We start from the raw sequence: 12,391 nt of genomic DNA on the forward strand, positions 1-12,391 counted from the left end.
CTAAGAGTGATTTGGAATATTTGGAAATATGGCTAAGAGTGATTATATAAATGCACTTCAACTTACCAGTGTATAAGAGTTTAAGTATATAAGACACCAACAACTAACTGTTACTCTATTATACCACTTCCTTTCAGGGGGGGAAAAAAACACACTGCCCACTGTCCCGAAGGTCCTAAGCATATCACTAACCTCATTCTTTGCCAGGTCATCTTAGGAAGCAATAAGGTTACACAGAGCCTATCCATAACCTAGAAAGACAAAATGCTGCATTATAGTTCCACTGCCCTCCCCCCACCCAAGGCCAGAGTGGTAGCAAACAGCATCAGTGATCTCTCCTAGGATATTATTCTGCCCTAATTCAAATTCAAGCATGCCTATGATCAGGACATCCTGTATAGCTGAGGGAGCAGATTCCGCTACTATCACCCTTTCTCCAGTTAACAAATGCAGCTACAACTTCAGGTGCTGGACACTTTGTAACTGACTTCTGGCCTCATGGATGACATTTCATTAATTCTGTGCCATTTCCTCAGCCCAGTCTACCACAGATCAGTTTGGTTTTGCCCATTACTGCTGAATATTATTATACACTCCACCTTCCCTGGTACCTAGGGTCTTGAATTTACTAGAAAATCCAAAGCATTTATTCCTAATCACATATAAAAAGCTGCCATATAAGCTTTACATTTGTGGGCTGGGGATATAGCTCAGTGGTAGAGGGTTTACATATATGAGGCCAGCTTTTACATTCCCCAGCTTTTACATTCATGAAAACAAGGATTATTCTTCTATAAGTCACAGACCTGTCAAAAAGGTGAGTCTCTCCAAAATTCAAAGAAAAAAATATTTCTATTAAGCCTACCCCCCTGTATAGGCTTCAGATGTTGCTACTTTAATAATGCTGAGAAAAGAGTTGACTGACTCAAGTGTTAACGTGGAAAAAAATGAAAATTCAAATTATGCATTAACTTGCCCTGAAATTTTAATTCATCTAACTGATCAAAGGAGCATTTCCCAATAATCTGGATTAATAACAGTACTGCTTCTCCCAGTGGAAATAAAATGCTGGAGTAGACAAAACCCTCATTTCTAGAACATAAGAACAAAATGATGTGAAAAGTTCACAAGAAAATAGGCTGGAAAATTCTGGCTACCTAGTAGGTCAAAATTCTAGAACAGCACTGTCAGAACTCTCTGGGAGGATGAAAATATATATCTGTATTCATCAATAGGGTAGTCATTAGTTATTAAGCTACTGAGTAATGAAAACATAGCTAGTATAACTGAGGGACTGAACTTTTTATTCAAATATAATCTGAATTTAAATTGCTAATTGTAGCTTGTGGCAACCATACTGGAAACAGTGAGTTTCTAGAATATCATCTTAGAGTCTGGTTATTAAATACTTAACCTCCATTCCGAATGTAACACATATATCAAAATTTCTTTCTTTTGTCTAGATAGTTCGTTCAGCAATGTAATCTTGTTATTTAAGGACCCAGCTCAGAGCAGGATCATTGGTCCTCAAACCCTATAGCAGAACTAAGCAGTATCAGTGTCACTCACATAGTGTTAATGAAGGTCCTTTTTTGCAACTCATTCTGACACCAAGTCCCACTACATTCAACAAGTCAGAATCTGGATAAGTTTTTTTAAGTTTTCATTAAAATAATAAAAGTGGTAGGTCGTGACCAATCACTTTGTTCACATAGTTTTGATGAGATACCAATTTTAACCTTTCCTCAAGAAAAGAATCTGACAAGGGGGAGCAGGTAGGAAGAACTTTGTTTATTAGGCTTGGTTTCCAGTTTAGGGCACAGGCCCTACCCTGGGACCAAGTAACAGAAAAAAATTAACCTCAATTTTGAGCTGATTATTGTAGGATTTCAAAACACCACATCACTTTGCATGAACACAAGTTCCTTATAACCTAATAAAAAATTCCAAATTGAATTATTTCTCACCCTCTTACTACTTTGCTCTAAGTAAATAATATTAATACACTGTTCAAGATTGGGATTTTTTTTTTTTTTTAAGAACTTCACTCATTTCAAAAGATCTCCCAGGATAGGAAAAGGGTTAATTTTTAAAAACCAATGTTAATTTCTTTTTTTTTTTATTTTTTTAGTTGTCAATGGACCTTTATTTTATTTTAAATTTTTAGTTGTAGGTGGATACAATACCTTTATTATATTTTTATGTAGTGCTGAGGATTGAACCCAGGGCCTCATGCATGCCAGGCAAGTACTCTACCACTGAGTCACAACCCCAGCCCCCAATGTTAATTTTAATAACATAAAGGATTATGAAGAGATTTTTAGTTAAAACTTCCAAGTATGACTTAAAATACTGAATTCTACTCTTTTTTCAGGGGATGGATGAATAGGAAGAAAAGAGTAAATGGGGAAAGAAGAAGATAATACCAAAAGAGCCATTTGACCTATATGTTAACTGAATCTAACTCTTAAAAGTATTGCCTGGAACCAAAAGAATCAAAGACCAAGATTTTTGTTTTTTAATTATCTCCCTATTTAATCATATCAAAGAGACAAATATCACATTTTCTGAATATCCCAAATATAATCAGGAAAATGGGATAAGTACATATGTGCTGATAGTGAATACTAAATTTAAATCATGCTGTACCTTTATATGCACACAATACTCAAAGATGCAAAGAACTGTACAAACAAGCTGTTTTGTTCTGAAGGGACTATTTCAAGGAGTTTTATAATCAAGGGCTAATTAATGGCATCACTGGCATGAACACTATGCTGATTACTGAGTGATTCATGCTATGTTCAAATGAACTTGAAAAGCCCAGGTTAAGCTGGCTGAATTGTGGCAACATGTTCCAACTGGGAGACTGGAACTAAAGAAACGAAAGGAGTATGAGGGTCATACACTGCTAGGAATCAAGCATACTAGACAGATGATCCACACAGTTAACAGTAACAGATATGATATTCTACATTAATTTACAAATTAATATAGAATAATTAATGTGCTCAAATAAAAAAATACATGTGTATCAAATATATCAAAAGTATATTAATTCTATCTAAGCTTAAGCTAGTCAGTATTGTGTGATTACCAATAATCAAGTGGAATAAAACAAACTGTGTTTTCAGTCACCTCTATACTAGTAACCACTTCAGGAATGGAATTTATTTTGTGAGATTTTTCCCTTTTATCCCCATCTGCCTATCCTCATCTTCATCTGAAGTATATCTGTTATCTAGCAGATCTAGTTTATACACAAAACCCTTCAATAAAATTGATCACAAAATGAAATCCTAATAAAACATTTCCCTAAAGAAAATATATCCATGTAGTATGTTTTATGTTATAAAAGCTTTTTTATCTTCAAAACTATGAATAGTTTAGACAGTAAACCCCACATTTAAATACTCCATTATTCCCTAAATTCCAATCAAAACATCTATGTATACTATACTGTCAACTTATCTATGAATCATACAGTACTTCTCGAGGTTTCCACATTTTTTCATCCTGATAAGACTGCTGGGTTAGGCATGGTGGTACACACCTGTAATCACAGGGAGGCTAAGATAAGAGGACCACAAGTTGGCGCAACTTAACCAAGCCCTACATAACTTAGCAAAACTCTGAAAATAAAAAATGAAAAAAGGTTGGGGATATAGTTCAATGGTAAAGTGCCCCTAGGTTCAATTCCACTACCAAAGAGGGTTTAAAAAAAAAGATTGTCTGCAATTGTGAAAGCAAAATATCAATAGCAACTGGGTTTTTATATTAACACGTAAAATTAGGGGTAAATATTTCCTAAATTATCCCATTATTCTAAAATACATATATTCTTATTCTCTTAGTCTTCCTGTTTTTTCTATAACATTCTAGGTCTGTTCTTTGAACAACTTTTGAAAATATTTAGGAATAAACTTTGTGCTTTGATACATTTTAAATGTCTACACAGTTTTAGAGGATGAGAATGTAGCTCAGTGGTAGCACACTTGCCTATCAAGGATAAGGCCCTGAATTCAATCTTTAGCATAGGAAAAAAAAAAAGTCTAAACAATTTTAACTGCAGATTCAACTACTACTACTTATATTGAAATAGTTTTAAAAGTGCTTTCATATATGTGCATATTTCAGCTAAAAAAAAATGAATTGACTATTTCACTTCAAATACGACTATTATCAACAAGCACATTTTTTGCCTGATTACTAAATGCCTAAAATGAGCCCAAAAAATGCTCTGATTTCACTGAAAAGTTTAAATCCATGTTACAGGGAGCAAACAGTTTTAATCTTAAGAAAAAATTGTGTGTATATTATATAAAGAACTTTCAACTTTTATAACAGGGTGATCTTTAGCAATTTCCAAGGTAGAAAATTTTCCTAGAGGGGCAAGGTTCTCTCCATAAAATAACTTAATTTCCTATATGCTACTATACAACATAAGCCACAAGGTAGAGAAATGTGTTCTAAGCACTAACATATTTGAAGTATATGCCCCTGTTGGCATTCTCCTCTCTATTGTGCTCCCACAAGAAATATCTCCAAAGCTCTCCTATTTACCAAACCCCACTGACTGGTGTCCTGATTGGACAACACTGGACAGCAAATTCTGAAGCCTGAGTCACTGGACAGAGCAGCAATCCTAAAGGAACTGCCTTTACTCTGCTCCTGCCAGAATATTCTGCCGAAAGGCTAGTCTGCAAAGGCGTGGGTGTGGGCCTTGGCTAGCTGACTTTAAAGACCTACGGTTCCAGAGTGCTATGCTGAACAAAATTTTTTAGAGAACATAATTGCCTTCATTTTCATGAAGTGAAAAGGCAAAAGATAACCTCCCTGAATGACTCCACGATCTACTTCTATTCTTCCCCACCATTACAACTCTCATGCCACCACCATGGCTAGTTTGATTACTCCTGACAGGTGTTCTGGATCTCCAGACCTGGCAACACCCCATTAACCTACACACACACAACATTTATACAGGCAGACACACACAATCATAGTGAAAGTCAACCAATAACCTTTCAAATCAAAGGTAATCACATCAGTCCCTGCTCAAAGTTCTTTACTAGCTCCCCACTGAGCTCAGGATAAAAATTCGGAGTCCTCAGCAATTCCCCTTGGAGCCCTGTTATCACCAATTCCTCTAACCTCCTGGTTTTCATATCCAACTGATCTCCCTTCACATCTACCAAATGACCTACTCTGTTCCTAAAATATGTAAGTGCTCTTTCTCTCTGTCTCATTCTGGCCTTCATCCATGCTATTCCTCTCTGACTTAAAGAAAACTACTATTTCCATTCTCTCCTCCTTTTATCCTTCCTGTAGAACTAGGCTAAAGTGTCACTTCCTCCAGATTACCTTTCTCTACCTCCACCCCAACTAGGGTAGGTGCCCCTCACGAGGCACTCATGACAATATATTGCAACTGTCAGTTACCTTCTCTATGCCCTCTGCTCCAGAGGATAGGGCCAGTATCCCCCTGTATACTAGCATATCTCAGGCACTCAAACATCTGGTGAATATATTCTAAGTTTATATAATGAACATAAACATGAATGTGGCCCATTAAATAAAGACAAGTATGTTCAAAATCAATTATGATATGATGCAAAGGAGGCAACAGCTTTGTTATCTTTTGGTATAAAATATAAACTACAGCAGTGTTTACAAAAAACCCTTAGGAAAGGTTAAAACACTACACTAGAAATAATACTTTTCACTATAAAAGTATTAGCTTTGTGATCACTACTCTTGTTAGTCCAACTAAAGTTTATAAAAAAGTGCCAGATTGAAAGTGTCCAAAAAGGAACCCTGGTTGATTTTAGGTATTTCATTAGTATAACTTTTCCTGTCTCCTACTACCAAACTCTCTTGGCCTTACTCAGAACCTTGCTGGCTAAAGGTAAAAAGTTATCCCATTTCCTTAGTTTCTGAGCCTTGATACAAATCTTTCCATAAGGATTCCAATCATAATAATCCCAAAGACTTAAATATGTTGCCAGGAAATAAACCTCTGATACATCCTGGGCATTACAGTGGATGCCACAGACAGCTACTTACTTAAGGCCTCATATCCAGTAATGAATTACAATCTGAGGTTTGAGATACCAGATTTTTCCAAGGCAGTGACTAATGTCATAAACGTGATGGTACTAGCATTCAAGAATTCACCAGCTCTACCCTATGCTCTGTGTGAAGGGGCAACTTACCTATATTTTTTAAGACTCAGTTTCCCCATCTAGGAATAAAGATATAATGATTCCTATCTTAGTCTCTTGCAAGAATTAGATGGTCCATGAAAGCATTTCACAGACAACCCAATAAATATTTTCAAATCAAAATTAAAGAAAAAGAACTTCAAGTATTTTTCACATCTTCAAGATTTTTGGCAATCCCACAACTTCTTTATGACTAATGATCTTACACTGGAAATTTTCTGAATAAAAGATAAGAAAACCAGGACCTACTTTAGCATAACTTTTGTATTTGACAAATTCCGCAGAATCCATATTAAGATCCACTTTCTGGGCTAGGGATGTTAGTTCAGTAGCAGAGTGTTTGCACAGCAAGTACCAGGGCCCTGATCCAATCCCCAATACCACAAAAAAATAAAAATAAAACACGTTTTAATCTTTTTCTGCACTCCTAATATCAAATTCTTAATTTCTATGATAACCACTCCTAGAATATGAAAAACAGCAAAGAGGAAATCTTTCAATACTTTTCACAAAGATGTCCTCAACAAAAATCATTTCCTTCTGCTTCTATATTATCTCCAAATACAATGAATCTTTAGAGGGGAGGGTGTTTTGTTTTTTTTTTTCCCAATCACAAAAGTTGGCCTTCAAAGTCTCCAGTCTCCTTACTCCAGAATGAGAGTCATGTGGTATGATGAAGGCACCCTTTAAGTGACAATCTATGAAACCCCAAGTATTCCAAGGACAATTCAAACTAACGGGTGGGGGGAGAAGGTTGATTTCCTATCTCATATTGCTCTGTCCTAAATACAAGATGGTCAAGTAATAATACACCCCTTGCCCTCTGTGAACATTCTTTAAATATTTTTGGTTGTTGATGGACCTTTATTTTATTCATTTCTTTATATGCATTGCTGAAAATTGAACTCAGCGCCTCACACATGTGAGACAGGCATTCTATCACTGAGCCACAACCCCAGCCCTCTCTGTGAACATTTTTATCATGTTTTTTTAAATAGGGAAAGAGGAATTTGAGAGTCAACTAAGGAAACTGACTCTCACATTCCCCAAGCCAGGTGATTTGAGGTTTTGTTGGTTTCTTGGTTGTTTTTTGGTTTTGACTTTTTGAGGATTTTGAACATGGAAATTTTACAGACCACCTGAAACGTGTTTTAAATAAAGGTGAGTCCTCAATTACCTTCTCACTTTACCCAAGCCTGGGTCTGGAGTCGATTTTTACAAATGAGTGACATGTGAACAGCTTCCTGAAAGCAAATGGGGCACTGGGATATAATTTAGGAAGTGATGATGCAAGTCTCTGGGGAACAGGGAGGAGGGGAGGTGAAAAAGTCAGAGGAAATACCCTCCTGGTGCCTGGGCACCAACTCATTGCAAAAAGGGGGGAAGGGGTGAGCTGGTCTCGACATGCCAAGGGAAGGGGACACCCTGCTCCACCTGGGGTACCAACGCCGCCCCCTCATTCCCCCGCTGCCCTGCCCCCCTCACCCGTGGCACGCAGCCCCAAACCTCAGGCCAGCTAACTCCAAAAGGGGCAGCGCACCCCGGGCAGGGCCTTCTCTGTCCACCCCAGATCCCCACCCAGCCCTCCCCAGGCCGCGGTCCCTGCCCCTGCTCCCTCCCTGTAGGCCCGGCCTGGGCCCAGCACCTAGGGTTCGGGCCTGCCCAGCCCGAGGCCGGCCCTGGCAGCCCGGACGCTCGGCCCCTGGCCCCGTCCCCCGCCCCCACCCAGCCAGGCACTTACCCCCAGAAGCCGCAGGGACAGCGAGGCGGCAGGCTGGGCGCTTTGCTGCGCTCGCTCCCGGCGTCTCCCATGGTGCTCGGCGGCGACTGAGCTCGGTGGCGGCAGCGGTGGCGGCAGCTGGGCCTGGGCCCCGCTCGAAGGAGGCGGCGGCGGCGGCGTCGGGGGTCTCGGGGCGGGGGGAGGGGGAGGGAGCGGGCGCGAGTCCGGGGCTCGGAGCCGGGATTCCAGGCCGGTCAGCTGGAGGCGGGCCGCACCACTCGGCCTGCGGAGACGGGGGGGCCTGGGGAGGCGCGGAGAGGAGAGGGAGGGGAGCTGAGGAGGAGGGGCGTGCGGGTGAACCGAGGACCGCGGGGGAGGAGGGAGACCCGACGCCCTCGGCAGCTCCCACCGCCGCTCCCCAGCCAGAGCGATGTCCCGTGCGGCGGCGCGGGGAAGGACCTGAGGCCCCCGCCGGCTCTGGAGTCGCAGCGGCCGCTGTGACGCCCCAGGCCCTGTTCACTCCTTAACACTCTCCCTCCCCCGGAGGCTGCGCTGACCGGACAATGGCCGCTCCGCCCCCTCCCTCCGTGTGCACCCCTCCCGAGGAGTCACAATGGTCTCGCCCAGGGGAGCCGCCGCCAAAGCCCAGCAGCTGATCAGCTGGGATCCGGGCGTGCCACTTTGTTCAGCGCCTCAAAGAGTACGGGTCTGTGGGCAGAGCCGAGAGCGTCGAGCGACAGGCTTCTGAGGCCTTCGTATCCGTGGAACTTTTAAAATCCGAGGCAAACTTACCTTCCCCTGTCTGAGGAAGGGGAGCAGGTTTCTGAATACTTTGGGGAGCGCTGGCACCTTCCCCCGCAAAAGCGAATGGTACGCCCCAAGTAGGTGGGGGAGGAGCAGATTAGTTGTTTAGGGTAAGTCGGGCCAGTCCCAGAGCGGCGGCGCATGCGCCTGGAGACACCGTAACCGGGAACAGGGAGGAGTCGAGAGGGAGGGTTTCCAAACCCGGAAGTGGGTCTGGGTTTCTCAGGGTCCTCCGCTGTGGTTAAATCCGCGAGGCAACTCTTCTCGCTCCCAGGCAGTGTCAGGGAGCATACGTCCCCAAATTGCGAACCCAATGGTAATCTCTGTCACTTCCCATCGCCCCACACCCAGTTCACTCTTCCAGTTCCACCCAGAAAATTGGTCTCTTCTTGGCCGTGAAGAATTTCTACGAAAGGTACCTCTCCCACCCCTCAACCTAGTTCTTAACTTCTTGTAAAAGGATTAATAAAACAGCATTCAGACTCCCTACTGAAGATAATTTAGCTTCAGAGTTCCTCTCAAGCTTCATTTACTACTGTCTTCTGTGTACCCTGCATATCAACCACTAGTTACCATTCCTCAAATACACCTTTTTCACATCTTCATTCTTTTGTCCTTCCTGTTCCCTCCTGCCCAGCTGCCCTTCTCTCTCTTGTTCAGCAACCTCCTGCTACTACGACCGTAGAAGCAAGTTATCTCTTCAATGCCTTCCAAACTCTGCCACTGCTGAGTCCGTTTCTCTTTCCTCAGCCCGCATAATCTTTGTAATATGACCAGCCAGGAAACTTATATGCTCCTCGTCTCCTCTCACAAACCTAGCTCCAAAAGGACTAACATTAAAGCAAACTCAATCTATGCTTGCTGAATGGGAGAATAATCTGATATAATCCAGTCTTAGCCAAGGGTCTTTTTTTGCAAGTAACAAAGTCACACTTAAACCTCCTTATGCAAATAAATAAGTAAATATGTATGTATAAAATCTTATAGAACCCAAGGGCATACAGAGAGTAACAAGATCTCACAAAGGTACTAGGCACAATGGCACATGCTTGTAATCCTAGCAACTCGGGAGGCTGAGGCAGGAGGATCACAAGTTCAATGTCAGCCTTGGCAACTTTGTGAGACCCTGTCTAAAAAAAATAAGAAGGACTTAAAATATCAACTGGAAGCCAAGTGGCTATTCTCTCAAATCCCTTTTCTCTTTGATCACATGCTCTTCCATGTTTGCTTCTCTTTGCAAAGCTGCTTAATTCTCTTCACTTCAAGAACCAGCAGAGACTAATGAGTATCTATAAATCTCAATTCCCAGGAGAAAAAAAAAAACTAATTGGTCCAGTTTATGGAATATCAAGCTCTCCTGGAGGAATATCTGTCATCAGTTCAACTCTTGTCACCTCTTGGCCAGTGGAGCAAAGCTCTTGAAAACAAACATGGCCACCAGAAGCCTATCCGTGTGGGCTGAAGTTCTCAAAAAGATCAGTTGTATTCTTGGCAAAGATTCCAAATGGTGTCCACCATAGACAAAAAAGAAAAAGCATAAAGACTAATGGACATAGCCAGGCCTGTAATTCCAACAACTTGTCATGCTGATGAAGGAGGATCACAAGTTCTACATCAGCCTTGGCAACTAGATGAGACTATCTCAAAATTAAAAATGTGGTTAGAGATGTAATTCAATATTAGTGTGCCCCTGGGTTCAATCCTCAATACCACCAAAAAAAAAAAAAAAAAAAAAAAAAAAAAAAAAAAAAATGTTCAAGAATTTTCCAACAGACTAACTCCTATTTAAACTGTTTTAGACCTTAATTTAAATAACTTTCCTCAAAGAAGCCTTCACTGACCCCCCCCCCAGTTATGTTACCTAATTATTCTCTTCCATGGCACTCTTCCTTTGTAACACCTATCATGGTTTATAATTAAATATGTATTTGTGAGTTTTCTATCCCAAGATCATGTCTGTTTTGTTCACCATGTTACACATTTGGAAGACATTCGATAATCATTTATTGACCAAAGAGAAAGGCACAATAATTTGTTAAATCTATGTGAGACCCACATATCAATGGGCATCCTAATCAGACCATCCTGGAATGTCTCAGCACCAACCCACCTGTCCTAGAACACACTAAAACTCACTGCTAGCATTTTGGTCATACTGTAATTGTATAAAATGAGACCCAGTGTTGAACTGTTATTATGACCATTTCTAGCCATCTAACTCTTCATTCTTAGTTCCCAAGGTCTCTATTTGAACAGTGCTTGATCCAATTCCTATAAAATGCCCACTTAGTTGGCTGAAAGCTCAGAGAGGACATAACATTTCAGGGCATTATCAATTTAGGGGACCAAAGTGTGGGGGTAATTGGCAGAAAGGCTTTTGTCACAATTGTCTTGACTATTTTCTATCATGGATTACATTCCAGATGAACCTGTGATGTGACTCTTGTGAGTAATTTGCAGTCACCATTGGCCCAAAAGGAGTCATCTATGTGCTCTACAGGGGCTAGTAAAGGATAATATTAATGCTTCAGCAACTAAGTTCTTAAAGTAGTAACTGAGGTTGTATGGGAAATAGCCCACAAAAGGGCAGGAGCAGACACAAGAGCTGCTTTCTTGGTAAGAGCCCAAGAGATCTTACTTAATCCTAGAGGCATGACAAAAAAGAAGGGTCCCGTAGAGACCTGAGAGAAAGGAGATGGTCCTCCCTTCTGATTCTTAGCCTTACCCCACAAGTCTAACTCTAGTTCAAAGCCTTTCATCAATGGAATTCATTCTAACCTGCTATTAGCCTCAAAATCCAGTCCAAACTCTGGCCTTAATCTTAATCCTAATCTATCTGTAAAAGTTAACCCCAGATTTCACACCTAATTCTGTGAGTTTAGTAAAGACTCCTTGCCTTGTTACTGAGTTATTTTCCCAGATCCTCTTCTTTTGATACTTGACCCTGACCCACTTATGGAAACAGAGATTCCTGTAACATCCTAGAACTCAGGGAGAATGGGACCCAGCATCAATCATCAGAAAAAAGAAAGGACTTTGATGTTATGATTTAGATGAGGTGCCCCCCAAAAGCTTATGCATGAGACAATGCAAGAAAGTTTAGAAGTGAAGTGGTTGAATTATGAGTGCTTCAACCAAATCAGTACATTAATTCGGTAATAGGGGTTCACTGGGTAATAACTATAGGCAGGTAGGATGTGGCTGTAGGAGGTGGGTCCCTGGGGGTGTACCTTGGGGCATGTTTTGTCTTTATAGAACGGAGCTCTCTCTCTCTCTCTCTCTTTGATTCCTGGTGCTATGTCCTGAGTGAATCATGATCTGCCACACCTTGGTCCCAGAGCAATGGAGCTAGCCATCTAAGGATAAGGCATCTGAAACCAACCATGAGCCCCAAAGAAATTTTCCTCCTCTAAAACTGTTCTTGTCAAGTCTTTTGGTCACAGCAGGGAAAAAGCTGACTTAAACCCTTGACCCGCCAGGAAAGAAAACTTAAAGCATCTCTCACCTGAGCAAGAGGCAAAGGTCCTGTTAGTTACACGTCCTGTCGCCTAATTCAGGTGCTGCTCAGCCAGAAAAGATGCAATCCAGGCCACCCGTGTAGACTCAGGAACAGGTGGTACAGTCGACCTGAAGTGGAAGACCC

At 41.4% G+C, this 12,391-nt stretch overlaps 1 protein-coding gene across 4 annotated transcripts in view; it reads right to left on the minus strand.

Annotated features, from left to right (window-relative positions):
* Positions 1-8,189, minus strand: part of ZFAND3 (zinc finger AN1-type containing 3) — a 383,326-nt gene extending 375,137 nt beyond the window's left edge. For 3 of the 4 annotated variants that reach the window (XM_079148363.1, XM_079148365.1, XM_079148362.1), the window contains exon 1: positions 7,966-8,189. In XM_079148363.1, coding sequence (XP_079004489.1) covers positions 7,966-8,036 — 71 coding nt within the window. In that variant the 5' untranslated portion in view covers positions 8,037-8,189. The remainder of the gene's footprint in view (positions 1-7,965) is intronic. The other variant, XM_079148364.1, reaches the window with a different exon arrangement.
* Between the last annotated feature and the right edge of the window lie 4,202 nt (positions 8,190-12,391).

This window comes from Sciurus vulgaris, assembly GCF_902686455.1.
Source record: "Sciurus vulgaris genome assembly, chromosome: 7".
Taxonomy (NCBI): Eukaryota; Metazoa; Chordata; class Mammalia; order Rodentia; family Sciuridae; genus Sciurus; species Sciurus vulgaris.